This window comes from Bos indicus x Bos taurus, chromosome 3, assembly GCF_003369695.1.
Source record: "Bos indicus x Bos taurus breed Angus x Brahman F1 hybrid chromosome 3, Bos_hybrid_MaternalHap_v2.0, whole genome shotgun sequence".
Taxonomy (NCBI): Eukaryota; Metazoa; Chordata; class Mammalia; order Artiodactyla; family Bovidae; genus Bos; species Bos indicus x Bos taurus.
In genome coordinates, this window is record NC_040078.1 from 51510285 (window position 1) to 51531699 (window position 21415).

The window sequence follows — 21415 nt, forward strand, 5'->3', positions numbered from 1 at the left end:
TTAACTTCCTAATTTGTTATCCTCTTGGGCACCAATCTTTTCTTACTTTAACTGAGGTATAATTAACATATCATATTATGTTAGTTTCAAGTGTACAACATAATGATTCAATATTTGTATATACTTCAAAATAATCATAAACAATAAGATCACAGACAGTAAGTCTAGCTAATATCCATCACCATATTTGACTTACTTTGAAATCATTTATGGAGAACATAAATTCTGGGAACCATGGTATCTGGAAGAAGTAATAATAGCTGGATTTGAACAGCTGGGCCGGGTGTCGTAAAATATATTCTGAAATTAAAATGCCATGTTAGACCTTATCCAAGTGATATGAATTACTATTGAAGTAACTTCTTTTTAAGACAATTTCACCTTTGAGATGATCCCATAAAAGTATTCACAAATAAGGCTTCCGTATATTTCTCTTTGGAACAATTTCTATGTTCGTATATTTTATTTTGGATATTTTTTGTATTTTAAATATTTATAGCACTTTGAATAAAAAGAAAGTTCCACTTCGTGAAGTATGGACTCAAAAGGAATACGAAAACTCAAACAACATTGCCTTTTCTCCAAGGTTATTATCAGTGACTTAACATTTTTCCTAAGGATACATGGGGGAAATGTCTATTGTTTAAAAGATTTTCCTGGCAGGCTGATTTAAATATCTTATTCATTTGGCCTCAACAGAAACTAAAACATTTCCTTTAAATTCATTCATGTATCTAGAAAATGCCTTCATTTAATGAATTTTTGAATATCTACTATATGTGAGGGGATTTAGTGTGAACAAGAGAAAAGAGGTTCCCATTCACCAAGAACTTACATAATAAATAAGTAAAGAATACTTGAAAGATCATTTTGGTTAGCAAAAATACCATAAAGAAAATTAAACATGGTAATCTGATTGAAAGCAATGGTTGGGTGGTGTGGGAGAGGAACTATTATTTAGTAAAGGTGGTGAAATAGGCTTCTCTGGGGATGTAGGAAGAATGTCAAGGAACAGAAAGTAGGTCCTGTGCTTGGCACATTAAAGAAGCAGAAAGAAGGCCAGGGTGGCTGGTATGTAGTGAATGAGGAGAGGAGATGGTATGAGATGAGTCAGAAAGAAAAGCAGAAGCCCAGTTAGGTAAGGCCAGAATGATAACAATTTTAAGTGCTTTGGGAAGACACTGAAGTTTTAAAACTAGGGAATAATGTGATCATACATATTAAATGTTGGAGAAGGAAATGGCAACCTACTCCAGTGTTCTTGCCTGGAGAATTCCACGGACAGAAGAACCCGGTAGGATACAGTCCACGGGGTCGCAAAGAGTTGAACACGACTGAGCGACTAACACACACACACACACATTAAATGTGCATACTTGTGTATTGTGTACTAAATTTTCCTCACTATAGAGGTGATTTTTTCCCCTCATTTCTAATATTGTAACTGTACTCATCATGGTTCGATTTTTAAAAATTATATTTCTCAGATAAGTAGAGCACTGTTATGCTTATACTTTTTGTAAAGTCATCATTGAGTAAGATTTACTTAGCCCTGCATTAAGAGATATCAATACCATTAAGGGGAAAATATATTCATATGACTTAAAGACCTCATATTGACCTGACCGGGGTTGAACCTATTATTAATAGTTCCAGAAATATTCAAGTATTTTCTTACTTGAATGATCAATTATAATTACAATTACAATGATCAATTACAGTATGCACAATAGCAGTGCATGTGTTGCTTCAGTCGTGTCTGACTCTTTGTGACCCAATAGACTGTAGCCTGCCAGGCTCCTCTGTCCATGGGATTCTCCAAGAATACTGGAGTTGGTTGCCATCCCTCCTTCAGAGGATCTTCCCGACCCAGGGATTGAACCCACATCTCTCATGTTTGCTGCATTGGCAGGTGGTTCTTTACCATTAGTGCCACCTGGGAAGCTCCCATATAGCAGTACCACCAAAATTACATTTACGCTAGGGTCCTGATCAACTGAACAAGCATGTAGCACAACTTCTATTGCCTAAGGCAACTGAGAGAAATATGATGAACCTCAGTTTGATATTTGATTCCTAAGCAGTCGCACTATTTACCTTAACCAAGATAGGATAATTTGATATGTACCTAAAATTTAACTTTTATACATATTTATACAATATTTATGTAGTCATGTTCCGTTTCTCCTTCACCTTCTCTAATTTTGAAGAAGAAATAAAAATATGTTGTTCTGAATTTTTTTTCTTGGGGGACAATACTGTGGATTGTGCCAGTACTGAACCTCAGAAAATTTGACAAGAAGAAAGAGGACAAAATTATAACTTATGTCAAAACCAAATAAAAGTATGCCTAGCCATTTTCACAGGTGGTGGTTGTTTTGTTTTTGTTTGCTTGTTTGTTTTAAATCATTCTTTTAAGAGTTCTCTTTATAGCAGAGGTTCTGAAACATATCCCATGTGGACCCGTGGGGATCCTCAAGACCCTTTCAAAAGATCCAGGTGGTCAAACTATTTCAATACAATACTATTAGTTTTTCTCATTTTTTCTGACATTTGCACATATGGTACAAAGGCAATAGTAGATAAAGCCATTGTTGCCTGAGCACAAATCAAAGCCGTAGCACGAAACAATACCACACTGTTTATAATACATCGTATTCTTCACACCACACACTTGCTGTAAATAAATACATAAAGTGAAGTGGCAGTTTCACTTATGAATGTGTTTGATGGAATAGCAAAAATTATTAATTTTATTAAATTTCTACCTTTTGTATGTGTCTTGTGATGCAGTTAGAAAATATATATACATATTTAAATATATAATATATATATAAGGCAGTTCTGTTGAATACTAGAATCAACGATTATCTAGAGGAAAAGCAATTCTTCAGCTGTTAAGTTGAATTAGCTGCCTTTTTAATAAAATATCATTTTTACTTGAGAGAATGACTAACAAACTATCATCAGTCAGACTTGGGTATTTAGCAGATAGTCTCCTGAAAATGAACAAAGCAAGCCTGTCATTTGAGGGAAAACAATCGGTGTTTGTTGTCAATTATCAAGTTCAAGCTTTCAAATGAAAATCAGAATTTTGGAAACTTGTATCTGCTACTGTGACCTTGACAGCTTTTCTATAAAGACTTTTTTGATGAAACTGGGGTGATATTAATGAAAGTGATTCTTTGATATCATATACTGAAATGTGTCAATTTATCGAAGACCTGCATAACTCAATGAACCAACATCTTTCAATGCATGATGACTGCAAAATCATGCATAGGTAAAAAAAAAATCCATTCAAAGGGCTAGAGAGACCAATGGATTTTAATGTGACAGAATATGAAAAGTTCATTAATATGACATCAGATTGCACATTGTTACTAACCTTTAAGAAATCACCAATTTTTTTAGTTTGGTGTAGTATTAAAGGAGAATATCCACACTTATTTGAAAAGGTTATTAAAATACTCCTCCCTTTTCCAATTACAAATCTGTGTGAGGCCAGATTTCTTCATATACTTCAATTCAAACATTTGCAACAGATTGAATGTAGAAGCAGGTCTGAGAATCCAGCTGTCTTCTATTAAGCCAAAAATTAAAGAGGTTTGCAAAAATGTAAAATAATGACACTCTTCTCACTAAAATTTTGTTTTGGAAGATGTAGTTCATTTTCAGTAAAATGTTATACATGTTAATATGTACTGGATTAATTATTTTTTAATGAATGAATACATAAACATTTAGAAATTTCTCATTTTTAATTTCCAATACAGTCAATGCATATGGGTATAACTCATATAAACAAATGTTCAGTGGGGTCTTCAATAATTTTTAAAAGTATACTGCTACTGCTAAGTCACTTCAGTTGTGTCCAACTCCGTGCGACCCCATAGATGACAGCCCACCAGGCTCCCCTGTCCCTAGGATTCTCCAGGCAAGAACACTGGAATGGGTTGCCATTTCCTTCTCCAATGCATGAAAGTGAAAAGTGAAAGTGAAGTCGCTCAGTCATGTCGGACTCCTAGCGACCCCATGGACCGCAAGCCCACCAGGCTCCTCTGTCCATGGGATTTTCCAGGCAAGAGTACTGGAGTGGGGTGCCATTGCCTTCTCCATTTAAAAGTATAAAGGAGACCAAAAATTTGAGAACTGCTGCTTTAAAGAACGCTGCCATTCTTGATATTCAAAGCAGTCAAGCAAGAGGAAAATTTATTTCTAGGCTGTCAAGATTCTTTACTGTCAAAGTAATGTTACTGCATTTTTCCTTTAACTCTCCCCAAGTTAGCAGTAAAATGTCTTCTAAAAAAAATAAGATTATGCAAGCAAATATAAAGCTACACTTCCTTTGACTCTTCAGGAACATTTAAAGCCAAGATAACTGATATTTATGTGTGCTAATACCATAGTTTAGTCACTTAATTTAAAAAATATTACATTAATTGACTTTTACTGTTTTTAATCCAAGTGTCAGTGACAACAGTGAGTTGTCATGCTATCAAAGATGTCTTAATGGAAATTTAAACTCACCTGTAAATACATTTGGATGAGGGAAGTTAATAACAATAAGCTTCATCACCATTTCTGGATAACAGATGGCAATTAGCCAAGCAATCATGCCTCCCCAGTCATGGCCAATAAGAACACATTTGCTATACCCTGTAATTGAGAAATGAATGTTGACATCATTGAAATGGTGGGTGCATCATTACCGCATATATACTAGATATGTTTCTAAAACTAACCTTTCTACTCTCCTACCATAATTATGTACTTTCTGCAGATATTGAGTTTGGTGTTTACAAAACCTGTATGTATGAATCTGCTAGTGTAGTTTTTTTTTTTTTTTTTTTTTTTTATTTTTAAACTTTACATAATTGTATTAGTTTTGCCAAATATCAAAATGAATCCGCCACAGGTATACATGTGTTCCCCATCCTGAACCCTCCTCCCTCCTCCCTCCCCATACCATCCCTCTGGGTCATCCCAGTGCACTAGCCCCAAGCATCCAGTATCGTGTATCGAACCTGGACTGGCAACTCGTTTCTTACATGATATTTTACATGTTTCAATGTCATTCTCCCAAATCTTCCCACCCTCTCCCTCTCCCACAGAGTCCATAAGACTGTTCTATACATCAGTGTCTCTTTTGCTGTCTCATACACAGGGTTATTGTTACCATCTTTCTAAATTCCATATATATGCGTTAGTATACTGTATTTATGTTTTTCCTTCTGGCTTACTTCACTCTGTATAATAGGCTCCAGTTTTATCCACCTCATTAGAACTGATTCAAATGTATTCTTTTTAATGGCTGAGTAATACTCCATTGTGTATATGTACCACTGCTTTCTTATCCATTCATCTGCTGATGGACATCTAGGTTGCTTCCATGTCCTGGCTATTATAAACAGTGCTGCGATGAACACTGGGGTACACGTGTCTCTTTCCCTTCTGGTTTCCTCAGTGTGTATGCCCAGCAGTGGGATTGCTGGATCATAAGGCAGTTCTATTTCCAGTTTTTTAAGGAATCTCCACACTGTTCTCCATAGTGGCTGTACTAGTTTGCATTCCCACCAACAGTGTAAGAGGGTTCCCTTTTCTCCACACCCTCTCCAGCATTTATTATTTGTAGACTTTTGGATCGCAGCCATTCTGACTGGTGTGAAATGGTACCTCATAGTGGTTTTGATTTGCATTTCTCTGATAATGAGTGATGTTGAGCATCTTTTCATGTGTTTGTTAGCCATCTGTATGTCTTCTTTGGAGAAATGTCTATTTAGTTCTTTGGCCCATTTTTTGATTGGGTCGTTTATTTTTCTGGAGTTGAGCTGTAGGAGTTGCTTGTATATTTTTGAGATTAGTTGTTTGTCAGTTGCTTCATTTGCTATTATTTTCTCCCATTCTGAAGGCTGTCTTTTCACCTTGCTAATAGTTTCCTTTGATGTGCAGAAGCTTTTAAGGTTAATTAGGTCCCATTTGTTTATTTTTGATTTTATTTCCAATATTCTGGGATGTGGGTCATAGAGGATCCTGCTGTGATGTATGTCAGAGAGTGTTTTGCCTATGTTCTCCTCTAGGAGTTTTATAGTTTCTGGTCTTACGTTTAGATCTTTAATCCATTTTGAGTTTATTTTTGTGTATGGTGTTAGATAGTGCTCTAGTTTCATTCTTTTACAAGTGGTTGACCAGATTTCCCAGCACCACTTGTTAAAGAGATTGTCTTTAATCCATTGTATATTCTTGCCTCCTTTGTCAAAGATAAGGTGTCCATATGTGTGTGGATTTATCTCTGGGCTTTCTATTTTATTCCATTGATCTATATTTCTGTCTTTGTGCCAGTACCATACTGTCTTGATAACTGTGGCTTTGTAGTAGAGCCTTAAGTCAGGTAGGTTGATTCCTCCAGTTCCATTCTTCTTTCTCAAGATCGCTTTGGCTATTCGAGGTTTTTTGTATTTCCATACACATTGTGAAATTATTTGTTCTAGCTCTGTGAAGAATACTGTTGGTAGCTTGATAGGGATTGCGTTGAATCTATAAATTGCTTTGGGTAGTATACTCATTTTCACTATATTGATTCTTCCAATCCATGAACATGGTATATTTCTCCATCTATTAGTGTCCTCTTTGATTTCTTTCACCAGTGTTTTATAGTTTTCTATATATAGGTCTTTAGTTTCTTTAGGTAGATATATTCCTAAGTATTTTATTCTTTCCATTGCAATGGTGAATGGAATTGTTTCCTTAATTTCTCTTTCTGTTTTCTCATTATTAGTGTATAGGAATGCAAGGGATTTCTGTGTGTTGATTTTATATCCTGCAACTTTACTATAGTCATTGATTATTTCTAGTAATTTTCTGGTTCTTTGAAAGGATAAATAAAATTGACAAACCATTAGCCAGATTCATCAAGAAACAAAGGGAGAAAAATCAAATCAACAAAATCAGAAACGAAAATGGAGAGATCACAACAGACAACCCAGAAATACAAAGGATCATAAGAGACTACTATCAACAATTATATGCCAATAAAATGGACAACGTGGAAGAAATGGACAAATTCTTAGAAAAGTACAACTTTCCAAAACTCTACCAGGAAGAAATAGAAAATCTTAACAGACCCATCACAAGCATGGAAATTGAAACTGTAATCAAAAATCTTCCAGCAAACAAAAGCCCTGGTCCAGACGGCTTCACAGCTGAATTCTACCAAAAATTTAGAGAAGAGCTGACACCTATCCTGCTCAAACTCTTCCAAAAAATTGCAGAGGAAGGTAAACTTCTATGAGGCCACCATCACCCTAATACCAAAATCTGACAAAGATGCCACAAAAAAAAGAAAACTACAGGCCAATATCACTGATGAACATAGATGCAAAAATCCTTAACAAAATTCTAGCAATCAGAATCCAACAACACATTAAAAAAATCATACACCATGACCAAGTGGGCTTTATCCCAGGGATGCAAGGATTCTTCAATATCTGCAAATCAATCAATGTAATACACCACATTAACAAATTGAAAAATAAAAACCATATGATTATCTCAATAGATGCAGAGAAAGCCTTTGACAAAATTCAACATCCATTTATGATAAAAACTCTCCAGAAAGCAGGAATAGAAGGAACATACCTCAACATAATAAAAGCTATATATGACAAACCCACAGCAAACATTATCCTCAATGGTGAAAAATTGAAAGCATTTCCTCTAAAGTCAGGAACAAGACAAGGGTGCCCACTTTCACCATTACTATTCAACATAGTTTTGGAAGTTTTGGCCACAGCAATCAGAGCAGAAAAAGAAATAAAAGGAATCCAAATTGGAAAAGAAGAAGTAAAACTCGCACTATTTGCAGATGACATGATCCTCTACATAGAAAACCCTAAAGATTCAACCAGAAAATTACTAGTGTAGTTTTTTTTGAAAATTTAGATGCCCAGGTCCATTATAGACCTAAAGATTCAGAACTTCTCTTGGGAATTTATACTTAAAGAAAAAGTCTGAAATAGTTCAGCTCTGGTTACATAAACCTGAGTTTGGAAAACCATGGTAAAGACTACATATACCTAGGTCATAAGCAAGATTACATTATTCATTTGACTAGAAAATTGCATGATGACAAAATTAGGCCAAGTCTGACTGAATTACCACAAAATATGAATGATATATGGCTGTTGGAAATCACTGTCTCTGATTTTATTGTAATCACACTAAATTACAATGCTGTATTGACACCCCCAGACTGCATCCATTTTTTCTCCTCTAAAAATATTGACCTGATCTATGCTCTCATTGGGAGAAGGCAATGGCACCCCACTCCAGTACTGTTGCCTGGAAAATACCATGGATGGAGGAGCCTGGTGGGCTGCAGTCCATGGGGTCGCTAAGAGTCAGACACGACTGAGTGACTTCACTCTCACTTTCCACTTTCATGCATTGGAGATGGAAATGGCACCCCACTCCAGTGTTGTTGCCTGGAGAATCCCATGGATGGAGAAGCCTGGTAGGCTGCAGTCCATGGGGTTGCACAGAGTCGGACACAACTGAAGCGACTTGGCAGCAGCAGCAGCATGCTCTCATTAGACTCTTGTAGAAATGGGTCTTTGGTTTCATGGGTTTCTCACTATACTGGCTCTATAAACACACTGGGTTTTAGTCAAAAGGGATGCAGTGGATTAGATTATTGCTATAAAATATTTACTCCTCCTTTTCGTCTTCCCAGTGCATAAAGGTAGTATACTTTACCACCAAGCCCCCCCACCTTTTCTGGCCTGAGGCATGCAGGATCTTAGTTCCCCCAGCAGGGATAGAACCCGTGCTTCCTACAGTGGAAGCATGGAGTCTTAACCACTGGACCACCAGGGAAGTTTCTTTACTATCCATTTCATATTAGACTTGGCAGTGTGATTTGCTTTGGTTTCTTGGTGGCTGTATGACTTGATTTGGGGCTCAGTCATGTGACTTGCTTTTGACCAATGAGCAGTGACCAGAAACTTGAAATATGTTTTGCTATGGGGCTCATCCTCTTGCCACTTCAACCACAGTGAGAAGAAGAGCTTCCCCCAGGCAGCTTCTCTCCTTTAGCTGGGGCTGCAACCCAATTCACTCTGAGAAGTCAATCCTAGCTGGACCTGTGGCCTGAGGCTAAGACCCAGAAGGGTTCAGCCTAAGGTTGACCTGCAGATCCAGCATAGGAATGAATGCCTTTGACTGTATGTCACTGAGATTGGGGTGGTTTGTTACACAATATTATTGTGGCACTAACTGATCAATAAAAGATAATGCAAGTGTTTCTGCATCTAACAATATGTTTAAATGAATATTTAAGTGTGGGTTCTAAAGAAATAAACTTTCTGAGAACAAGAATCAAATTTCTAATAATTAGTTCTGAAAATAATAAATAGTATACATTAAGTCAGTTTTTAAAAACAAATTTTGAGAGTCACTTTTGGCTGGTAACTGAATAGTTATTCTGGATGTATAATTTTAAATTCCTTCTATAGATATTTTGAGTTGTATACGCCAAATGACAGGATCCAGATAACAGCTCAGGTAAATGGAAAGTACCATCCCAAGAAATGAGGTTATCAATTCACAATTTGTTGAATGTTAGTTCATTAAAAAGAATGAATACTATTTTTTAAAACCTACCTAAAGAGTCTAAAATATCCTTTATATCTGTAATTAGACAGTCCAATTTATAATTCTCTCGATGAACAGGAGCATCTGATTCTCCATAGCCTCTCAAATCCAGTGCTACAACTCTATATTCACTTTTAAATTCCCTTAGTTGGTGACGCCATGAATACCTGCAGAAAATAAGATATGTTAAAAATACCACACTAACGAATATAAAGAATACCATTACAGATTGTCTAAGTGGAAAACTGTAACTTCTCATTTTGGAGAAAGGTTATGTAGCCATGTGTGGGCAGGAAAGAAAAAACCTGTTTGAAAAGAAAGCACTCACATTATTAAAATTGACTTTTTTTTTTTTTTTTTTAAACCAGCTCCAGTGGGAATGTAACAAAGGGCGAGAATTTACTGAAACTACAAAATACCAGATACCCTTAAGAAATGTACCTAAGAAGTCAATTTTCTAAGCTTTGCTTATATAATGCTTACCACTATCACTTAGTCTGTGCCTATAAGTGCTTCTGTATATTGTACCATTTGATTCTTTCAAAAAACTTGGGACCTGCCCAGGGACCCAATCCTCGGGAGGCTGTCACACCTCGACCTGCCCGGGGATTTGATCTCTAGGAGGCTGTCACGCCTCAGTCTGCCTGGGGATCTGCACCCTGACCCGGGGATGCCTGGCTCTCAGGTTGCAACAGTTCTGGGTAGGATGAACTTACATCATATCTATTCCCGTCCACGGTGGGCAAAACAAACCTCTTAATTATCTATTCCTGTCCACGGTGGGCAAACTAGCAATGAGTTACAAATCTCTTAATTCTACCCAGCATTGGTAACACTGGAGATCTTGGGGACACCCAAACTCCAGTCCGGGGGGTCCCAGGAGGTCATCACGACTTGACCTGCCTAGGGATCGGTCTTTGAGAGGTTGTAACGCCTTGAAGTGGGGAGATGCTGGTCAAAGGGTATAAACTTCCAGCTGGAATGAGTTCTGGGATCTCAAGTATCTGGGATCTCCTGGTGATTATAGATAAAAATACTGTATCAGAGACTTGAACATTGCTACAAGAGTAGATCTTAAACACTCTCAGTATGAAAAAAAAAAAAAAAAACTTGCAAGATGAAAATGTATTTTCCTAGAAGGGGGATTTTACTCAGCTTGCTGGTGCTGGTGCTGGTAAGTCGCTTCAGTCGTGTCCGACTCTGTGCGACCCCATAGACGGCAGCCTACCAGGCTCCCCCGTCCCTGGGATTCTCCAGGCAAGAACACTGGAGTGGGTTGCCATTTCCTTCTCCAATGCATGAAAGTGAAAAGTGAAAGTGAAGCTGCTCAGTCGTGTCAGACGCTTAGCGACCTCATGGACTGCAGCCTACCAGGCTCCTCCATCCATGGGATTTTCCAGGCAAGAGTACTAGAGTGGGGTGCCATTGCCTTCTCCGATAAAACAACTACTTAAGATAAATCTCTGAGACATCCCTGGAGACCCAGTGGTAAATGAGACAGGGTCCTTGGGGCTGGTGCACTGGGATGACCCAGAGGGATGGGAGGGGGAGAGAGGTGGGAGGGGAGTTCAGGATGGGGAACACATGTACACCCATGGTGGATTCATGTCAATGTATGGCAAAACCACTACAATATTGTAAAGTAATTAGCCTCCAATTAAAATAAGTAAATTTATATTAAAAAAAAAAGAATCTGCCTGTCAGTGCCAGAGATACAGGTTCAATCCTTGGTCTGGGGAGATTCCACATGCTGAGGGGCAACTAAGCCCGTGTTCCACAATTAGAGAAGCCACCACAATGAGAGGCCCCAACACCACAACCAGAGAGCAGCCCCCATTCACAACAACTAAAGGAAGCCTACGCGTAGCAATGAAGACACAGCACAGCCATAAATAAATAAATACATGAAATTTAAAGAAAAGAAAAAGATAAACCTCTGCTTGCTAAAACAAAATTCTTCTGAGAAGATCCTGAACTATAAAGACAAGCAAGTGTGTGGTTAAAAACATTTAACAACAAAAATGGCCCAGGCACTGATCAATTAGAATGGCCCCAGGGACAGCCAGGTCCTGGAAGCTTGCTAGACCAGGTGTTCCCCTTATGCTTGATAATAAAACTGCAGAATTAATTGAAATACAGAGCTCCATGAGAGTTCCTTCTTCTAAGAAGCAAAATCATTATGGATAACAAACAGAAAAAGAGACTTGGATTTTTCAAAGTGACTCACTGTGTTATAGAACTCAAAATATGCATTAGAAGCATCTGCATGCACATCTGTTCATGGAAACACAGTATAAAATTATCTGACAAAGACAAATGGTAGATCATTGTCTGGAAAGATTTTTGGAGCACAATAGGAAAGAGAACAGAGTGATCTGAGATTATAAACCAATAATGAAGGGAGACTGCAATGAAAAATACACAAAACAATGAGAAGGAAGAAACAAATCGACCACTTTACATCAACAGCTAGATTATCAGGAAAGGTGTCAGACACATATTAGGATTTATGAATGGATAGAGTCTTTGGTCTATTACTAGGATATCTATGATTTGTGAAAATCTGCAAAAGCACTGCCAATGAACATGGATTTGAAAACTTTAACAAAAGTGTCTTTCTTAATAACCCAGATAATCTCTCTGGGTTGTAATAAACAACAGAAGCAGTTTGATTCCTTAGAAGATGCTCATCTGTCAACACATGTGATTTTATTTTTTCATGTTGTCGTTGTTGTTCAGTTGCCCAGTCTTGCCTGATGCTTTGTGACCCCATGGACTGTGGCACGCCAGGCTTCCCTGTCCCTCACCATCTCCAGGGGTTTGTACTCCCAGTCTCCTGCATTGCAAGCCGATTCTTTACTCTCTGAGCCACCAGAGAAGCCCTAAAAGGGGATGCCATGGCTGCATGGGCCAGGAATCGAACCTGGGCCTCCCATGTGGCTGGCGAGAATTCTGCCACTGAAGCACTCATGCACCTATTTTCTCATAGCCTTACTTAATATTTTGAATTGATTTTTTTTATGTCTTTGTAACTGAAGCCTAATTCTTTCTTCTTTATAATCCTTCATACCCAATCAATAAAGTTCAGTAAATTTAACCTCTTAAATATTAATATTTCCTTAATCACTTTTCCTATCCATCCCTGATATCATTACCTTCATTCGGGCATCCATTTATGCAGCAGCCATTGATTGGTCTAATTGTGTGTTTCATTCCCCTTGGCTCTATTTTCTATAAAACCAGAGTGACGTAATAAAAACAAACTCTTTCTTGACTCTCAGTTACTCACGACATGAAGCCCAAGCAGGTTATTTTGGCAGGTAAAACCTCTAAGATTTGACCTTCCTAATCTTCCAGCTTGACTACCTTATACCCTCTATCATTTGCTATATCATAAAAAAGGGCTAACATCTATATCTGTCTTATTACATGCCAGGCACAATTCTAAGTGCTTCACATATAGCAATGCTGATCTTCAAAATAGTAGTATTAAAGTAAGTACTATTATTATCCCCATTTTACAGATGAAGAAACCAAGGTACAGATTGGTTTGTGGATATGCTGAAAGTCACAGAGTTAGCAAATAGCAGAGCCAGGATCCAAACCCAGGTGGTCTAGCCTGAGAACCCATGCTATGCTGCCCCTGCAGCACTTATCTGCTTGCAGTGAATAAACATGGGTCTTGTTTTCATGACTTCGTTTACATAATTTCCTTTTTCTGAAACTTCGTCGCTCCTCAGCATTTCCCTCCTCCCCACAACCCCTGTCCTTCACCCCTCACTGAACTCCTCTTGCTGGGCATCTTCTCTTCTAGGAGACTTCCCAGGTTCCCTCCTTCACAGGTGGGTTGGCTGGCCCCTTCCATATTCTTCCATTTGTCTGCACACTCTTCAGTGCACTGGGCATGTGCTTTACACTAATCTGTGGGTGCCTGGACTGTGCCACTTGACTGTGAGCTCGTTGAATTGCCTGGCAGATGTGAAGATGCTCAATAAAGATTTGTCGACTGAGTAAAACAATGGAAAAACGAAAGCACTGAATTATGATAGTGCTAGAGATACCAGTTGTTCAGTAAAACTCTGTCCCAAGTTCAAACTCAAGTTCAAACCTTGAGACAACTCTGAACTAAAGTTCCCAGATTCCTCTTGGGGGAATTTATATTCAATTTCTACTAAAATGTGCATTGTTTTAATATCCTAAGTACCTGTGTCTTTGTTTAGAATTCATTTAAGTAGAGATGTCAAGGTAGAAATTTGACTCAAAATAATGTGTACAGGCCTATAGCATTTTACATTTAATGTAAACATAATACCTGCATATATTATTATGCTATTAATAATTTAAATTGCCTTCCAAATAAATCCAAATATTTCTAGTATCAATGAGTGGGGCCAAACAATATCTTAAACATTTCTAGGGATATTTAAAGGCTGCAACTGCTATCTTAATAAATTACAAAATAATTTTTAAATGTAATCTTCCTAGAGTTCATAAATAAAGCATATTTGATTTACACATTAACTCTAAACTGAAAAAGAAATCACCCCAGTGATACACTGATGAGCATGTCATTCACATGAATAAAACAAAATAACCCCCTTGATACAAAAATGAAACATAAAATCAGTAACTCCTGAAAATATTATAAATAAACAAAACTAGCTATTTTCATGCACACTGTTCCCCTCCTTCCCCACCCAGTTGCTCTGTTGTTGTTTAGTCGCTCAGTCGTGTCTGACTCTTTGCTAACCCATGGACTGTAGCCCACCAGGCTCCTCTGTCCGTGGAATTTCGCAAGCAAGAATACTGGAGTGGGTTGCCATTTCTGTCTGCAGGGGATCTTCCCCACCCAGAGACTGAACTTGAGTCTCCTGCATTGCAGGCAGATTCTTTACCACTGAGTCACCTGGGAAGCTCAAGCAGAGGACACTTCACAAAAAGCAACTTCTTTCTTAGTTATTCTTAACACAAGGAGGGCTCCTCGTTTACCAGGCTAGCCTCTTTGAGATGCAGAGTATACTCTTCCCTTTTACAATGGAGAAAAAGCCACAGTCATCAGGCTCTGTGCTCAGCTGCATGCATGAAGAGCCCTTACTTGCCTGAGCACTTGAGTAATGACGAGTGTGTCCCATACAGCTGGTGTTATTGCCAGAAACTGCCTGCATCAGCTCAAAATATTTTTAAAAGCAATGCAAATTGAGGTGGAGATGGAGGGGGGAGAAAATCATCTGTGACCGCCTTATTTGGCACTAATTTAGCTAAAGGACTCATAGATCTGTATATTGTTTGATGTTTCCTCTATATTTTAAGAAGACCCAGAATTTTATTCTGTGTAACATCTAATAGTATATATTAAACATCACCAATTCTCAACAGCTGTTCTTAGTTAATGATGATAAATGCAAATAATACCTTATATTTGTATAATGATTTTCTGTTTAAAAAGCATTTTTACACACATTGCCAGTTTATGATTATTTTGTTTTCACTGTATCAAATAATCTGACCTACTTGATCTACAATATTATAAATTTATGTGCATTTAGGCAAAACTTGATTAATAAAGGGATATTTACATGGGCAATATAAATTGAAATTGGTTCAAAATGCCAAAGCTTTTTGGCTCTTAAAAAAAAAAGGAGGGCCTCCCAGGTGGCTCAGGGATAAAGAGTCTGCCTGCCCATGTAGGAATCCCTGGAGACTTGGATTTGATCTCTGGGTTAGGAGGATCCCTGGAGGAGGAAATGACAACAAACTCCAGTACTCTTGACTGGAGAACTCCATGGACAGAGGAGCCTGGTGGGCTACAGTCCACAGGGTTGCAAAGAGTCGAACATGACTGAGAGACTGAGCATGCAAGCATAATAGGGGAAAAGTGCAAGAGAAAGGGCTTTTGGAAACAGAAGAAGGAAAGTCTAAGAGAGATTTGAAATGGTTTAATCAAAACACCGTTATCCTAAATTCTGATTTGAACTGACTTTTTCCTGAATGGAGTTCATTAATGGAATTGACTAGATTGCATAATGAGTAACAGTGGTAATTCGGAAGGAAGACAAAATGTCAACATAGAGATCTCGGTTTAGGGTATGACTTACACAAACAGAAGTCTCAGCAACTAAGCGGCTGAGCCAGAATTCACTGCCCATATTACTTTATGCAGATTTGATTAATACTTTAGACTAACATTTTATTTGTAAGCCAGTCATGTCATAGGGTCTTCCCAGGTGGTGCCAGTGGTAAAGAACCTGCCTGCCAGTGCAGGAGATGTAAGAGACAAAGTTTCTATCTCTGGGTCGGGAAGATCCCCTGGAGGAGAGCAGGGCAACCCACTCCAGTATTCCTGCCTAGAGAATCCTATGGACAGAGGAGCCTGGTGGCCAACCATCCATGAGGTTGCAAACAGTCAGACACGATTGAAGCGACTTAGCATGCTGGCATGTCATAGACTTTTTGCTCTAGAAAAATGATGAACTAGATGGGTTTTTGCCCTCCTCCATTCTCTTCTTCAATGCCTAACACTTCCTAGTGCACTAGCAATCTATTAATAAAGGCCCTTTTACTCTAAAAGTATTAACTAAATATTCTTTCAGAGCTAGATGCATTTTAAATTAGGAATTCGGATGACACAAAATCTTTAGAATTCTAAAGGAAGTGAGGAATATGTAATGTGGAATTCTAGGTGTTAAGAGCAAAAGTAAAGGAGAAATTTCCTAGAACTTTAAAAACATACCACACATCTACATTTAAGTCAGTTTAGAGAATATAATTTTTTGGTCCATTTTTCCATTTCAAGATCATAACCCTAAGTTAGCAAAAATCTGATTTTCTTTTTACCACCTTAATATGTACCATCTTTTAAAAGATATTCATTTTTTTAAAGTTTCATCATGTGTTGTTTCATCTGTACTTATTTGGTTCTGTGGGGTTCAAAGGGGAACAGAGTATTTTCCCGTAGGTAACTGTGTATTTTTGGCTATAGGTTTTTTCCTCCACATGAAATATTCTGATCCTTAATTTGTCCTGAATTCATCTGAGCCTGTTACTATGTGCATAGGAAAGAGTCCTTTTTCAGTTTCCATGAGCCCTCTTCTCCTCCTGCCTTCCCCTCACCCAAGTCTTACCAAAGGCTGCCAGGTAACAGGCACTCTAATTCTTTGGTTTCTTTCGAATCTCCTTTACCACCCAGTGTTGCATTTTGTCCACAGTTCAGTTCAGTTGCTCAGTCGTGTCCGACTCTGCAACCCCATGGACTGCAGCATGCCAGGCTTCCCTGTCCATCGCTATTTCCCGGAGCTTGCTCAAACTCATGTCCATCAGTAGGTACTATAAAAACTGGTTTATGATTGCCAAGGGGGAAAAATAGGGAGAAGGGATAGTCAGGGAGTTTGGGATCGATTTGTACACACTGCTATACTAATTTAGTCTTTAACAATATTGTGATAGGTGCAGGTGAAAAATGAAGGGACTCAGTCATACATATACGTGTATTCATTCTTCCCTAAGTTCCCCTCCTATACAGGCTGCCACACAACATTGAGCCACACTGCTATATTTAAAATACATACCTAACAAAATCCTACTGTACAGCGCAGGGAACTGTGCTCAATGTTATGTGGCAGCCTGGATGGGAGAGGAGTTTGGGGGAGAATGGATGTATGTGTATATATAGTTGAGTCCCTTTGCTGTCCACCTGAAGCTATCACAACATTGTTAACTGGCTATATTACAATATAAAACAAAAAGTTAAAAACTGTTTTGCAATTGACTGTTTCAAAAATTTGAAACACTAAATGATACTTGTTTTAATTCTCAAAAATAAATAAATTTAGGATAACAATATGCATGTTTCTTTAAAACAGAAGGAATATCATTCTTGTGATTGCGGAACACTTAGGAGTAATAACTCTAGGCCAGCACTTGATCATAGCATGGGGTCTATTAAAAACCACTACAATAAAATGACACTATGGTAAGCCAAATCTTTAGTGCAAAAGAAAAAGTTATTGTTAAGTTTACCAGAATTCTGGAAATCCATGAAGCAGCAGCATAAGTGGTTTGCCTCTTTCTCCAGCAGCAACATAATGGAATCTTAAGCCCGAATCCTGCAGTAGGAAATACAGTGCATGAGGTTTCAGTGACGCTTTGTGTTGACTGTAAAAGTACAATTAGCATTTCCATGCCATTAAAAAATTTCACTTGCATTATTTTTAATATCAAGAGATAAAATAAGTATTGTTAATTTTCAGAAAGAAAAAATAACCACTGTTTATCAGCAGGTTAAATAAACAGATTCGCTTTGTTGACATTACCTTCTACTTATGCTGTCAATTTATCTATATTATGAGCTTCTGAAACAGTTATAATTTTCTTACTGATGTGTCACACTTCGTCTCACTCAAATTCTGCAGGACAAGTAAATAATTCTGATCTGCATTTATATTCCTGCCATTATTTACCTCCTAGTCATATACTTTTCTCAGCTTACCCATCAAGAGCTGTGCCATCAGTTATATAATTCACACCTCCTTTCCTTATTTTTAGTTCTCTCCCTCCCACATTATTTTCAGTTGAGAGTTGCATGCACCATTCCCCTGGCTGCCTGCTCCTCATGTCATGTCAGTGTATCTCTAACAGCCGAATGCTCTGAGTGCTCAAACCTTTGCTCTGCGTATGGGAGACAAGATTGCCCAAGGGAAACAAAAATCATAGAAATGAGACAGAAAAATAGCAAATACAAAGTAAAAAGAAGAAAGGAAAGTGGAGCAAGAAAGAAACACAAAAACTCAGAAGGAAGTAAGGTTAAAAAAAAACAAGAACCAAAACCCAGAGACTAACCGGGTTTTACATCAGATAACCCAAGTAATTGGGTTTCCAGATGTGAAAAAAATCTTAAAGCTCATCTAGTTCAACCCTATCATTTTTGCAGAGTTAGAAACTGAGGTCCAAAGATGTTACTACGGGTCATTAAGATGGTTGGGAGCAGGACTGTGGCTAGAACCTCCATCTTGTCCTACTGCCCAGGACAACGCTCTTTCTGTTCCTTGGTTCTAGGTCTCTAGGGAAATTCTTTAAGTGGCCAAAGTCAGAAGAGAGTCATTGTGATGAATTCCGAATGATTCTTAAACTGATTTTCCCCCTCAGGTAGGATGTACATAACAACTCTGACTTCTACCCTCTACTGCAGAATGCCTTCCTGGAAGTTCAATAACTTCTTTTATTGGTGGCGAGTCTTGGAAGATGAAAGGCTGTAGGAACTTGACTGGATTTACTGAATAAATATTTCATTTCATTTTACTATGTACCAGGCACTGTTATAAGATTTTTGGTTTTAGCTTATTTGTTTTTTACAAATATTAACTCATTTAATTCTCATGTCAACTGCAGGGTATAAAGGACATACCCCTCTGTGGTCTGAACTCCAGCTGCAGGGCAGTCTAGCTCCTAACAGGAACCCCAGACCTGGTGACAAAACTATCCCTTCATGGAGGCTATTTTTGAAAGGCCTGTGAGTCAGACTTGTAGGGTGCATCACAAAAAGCCATCTCCCTTCACCACCTGGAGCCTCAGGAAATAGAATAATCGTGGGCTGTAAGAAAGCTTGGGACAAGCATGGGCAATTAAAGAGTCTGCATGAATAGTTGACATTTACTTTTTGTGCCATTCCTTTGGTCTCTGGCATCATAGCGCTGCTTCCTTCTCCATAAACATGCACCATTTATTTATTGTTTGATGTTGCTTAGGTCATCTGTGAATGCTCCATTCTGCTGATCTGAATAAACTCGTGATTTGCAATGACTTATTCTATTTACTGTTCCAATCTCTAAAATTTGGGCAAGGACCGTCTCCTGAGACAGTAGGGCGCCACCAGAAACAATTCCCTACAGCTTATCTGAGCTCTAAAGGGCAAAAAGGTGACAGACGACCGCTTCCCCTTACAGTTGGAGAAGGTTGTTGCGGTGGAGGAGTAGGGGACAGTAATAGCAGGACCCAGATTATTAGACTCTCTCACACACACACGCAAGGACCATAACGACACACACAACCCCCTGACCCTCTCCCTTGGCACCTCGCCCCTCTAGCATCCCCCGGGCGTCTTCTCCGTCCCTGCAGCGCGCCCTACTAGCCCCGAGAACACTAGGGGACGCTGGGCTGGGCGTCATACAAAGATCAGCCTCAGCTCTCATGGCCGTCACGTTCCCTCGCGATAGCGCCGGGCCCGCGCCCGCCTTCACCTTGATCCTCACGTAGCAGTGGGTACCCAGAGAGGGGTCGTTCAAGCACGCGGGCGGGTGTTCCCGAGCTACCCGCCGGAAGGTCTGCGAGGGTCCCTTGCAGATGCTCCACAAAAGTTTGAGCAGGTAGATGGAGGAGCAGAGCCCGCAGTAGAAGTAGATCAGGCACCAGAAGAGCAGGGACCGGATCGTGACCATCAGGCGGGGCAGGCAATCCCGCAGCTTCGCCATCGGGCGGTGGCGGCGGCGCGGCCCGCAACGCGACGCTTCCGAGGCGCGGGAAGCAGCGGCGCGCACTCTGGAGCCGGAGCGAGACTGCGAGCGCGGCGGTGCGTCAGACCCGCCAGCCGGTCCGCGGTCGCCTGCCCCGCGCACGCCTCCCCGCGGGTCCCCGTGCTGCAGCGCCCGGCTCGGGTCCGTTGTCACAGCCCCGGGCTACCACACTCACGGTGAGAGCTCGGGACGGCCGCGCCCAGCCCCGGAGCGGCGCACCGCGGACCGCAAGCGCTGCGAGGTCCGCATTGGATAGGCAAGGGTGGAGAGCCGACCTTCCTCCGCAAGGAGTAAAGCCCCGTTTCAAACTGATAAACTGTGGGGGAAATGAAGGTGAGACTTTCCCAAACCATCCTAGATACTGTGGGAGGAAGAGCCATGCATTTTGACCAGTGTTCATATCCTCTTCTTGCGCCCCCCCTCCCCGCCCCACCCAATTTAAGGCCTTCTTTCTGGATCGTTGAATTATGGGGCTCATGGGGGAGGAGGAGCAGTAAACGATTTTCATACCACCCGAAAGACATTTCTTTATTCATTCCCAAAGCTCATCTGAAGGTGTTGCTATTTTCCAACTAGGTTCTGAGTCGTTATCTGACCAGCTAGGTGTCTGGTTATAAAGTCAAGCCTCTGGCAATCCCTGGTCTTTTTTCTGTCCCTCTGGTTTTTTCCTTTACAAAAAGATTGTGTAAATAGAATCATCATGTAGTATTCAACTTCTAGCTTCTGGCTTCTTTCTTTTAGCATGATGTATCTGAGACTCAACTATACTGTTAGGTATATTGTTTTATTATTATTATTATTAGTCTTTTGTTAGATGGATGTACCATACTTGCTTATGGAACAGTTCACAGTTGAGGTATATTTGAGTTTTTTCCCAGTTTTTGGTGGTTATGAATAAAGTCATTGATGTAAAGTTTTTGGTGGGAAGATGTAAGTTTTCATTTCACTTGGGTTAACACTTTGAAGCGGGATTGCTGGGTCAGGTAGGTATGCATTTAACTTTATAGGAAACTATCAAACTGGTTTCCAAAGTGGCTGCGAGTTTAATTCACACTAGCAATGTGTGAGAGTTATTGTTAGGTCCTATTCTTGAGAGCCGGAGAAGGCAATGGCACCCCACTCCAGTACTCTTGCCTGGAAAATCCCAAGACGGAAGAGCCTGATGGACTGCAGTCCATGGGGTCGCGAAGAGTCGGACACAACTGAAAGACTTCGCTTTCACTTTTCACTTTCATGCATTGAAGAAGGAAATGGCAACC

General features: G+C 39.5%; 1 protein-coding gene across 1 annotated transcript in view; it reads right to left on the reverse strand.

The window, feature by feature from the left end:
* The window catches only part of EPHX4 (epoxide hydrolase 4), a 36984-nt gene extending 16796 nt beyond the window's left edge, over positions 1 to 20188 (reverse strand). Inside the window, exons 1-5 of the mRNA XM_027536532.1 lie at positions 19884 to 20188; positions 17668 to 17753; positions 9661 to 9818; positions 4531 to 4659; positions 197 to 300 (exon numbers count right to left, since the gene is read on the reverse strand). Of these exons, the coding sequence (XP_027392333.1) occupies positions 197 to 300; positions 4531 to 4659; positions 9661 to 9818; positions 17668 to 17753; positions 19884 to 20114 (708 nt within the window). The 5' untranslated portion in view covers positions 20115 to 20188. The remainder of the gene's footprint in view (positions 1 to 196; positions 301 to 4530; positions 4660 to 9660; positions 9819 to 17667; positions 17754 to 19883) is intronic.
* Between the last annotated feature and the right edge of the window lie 1227 nt (positions 20189 to 21415).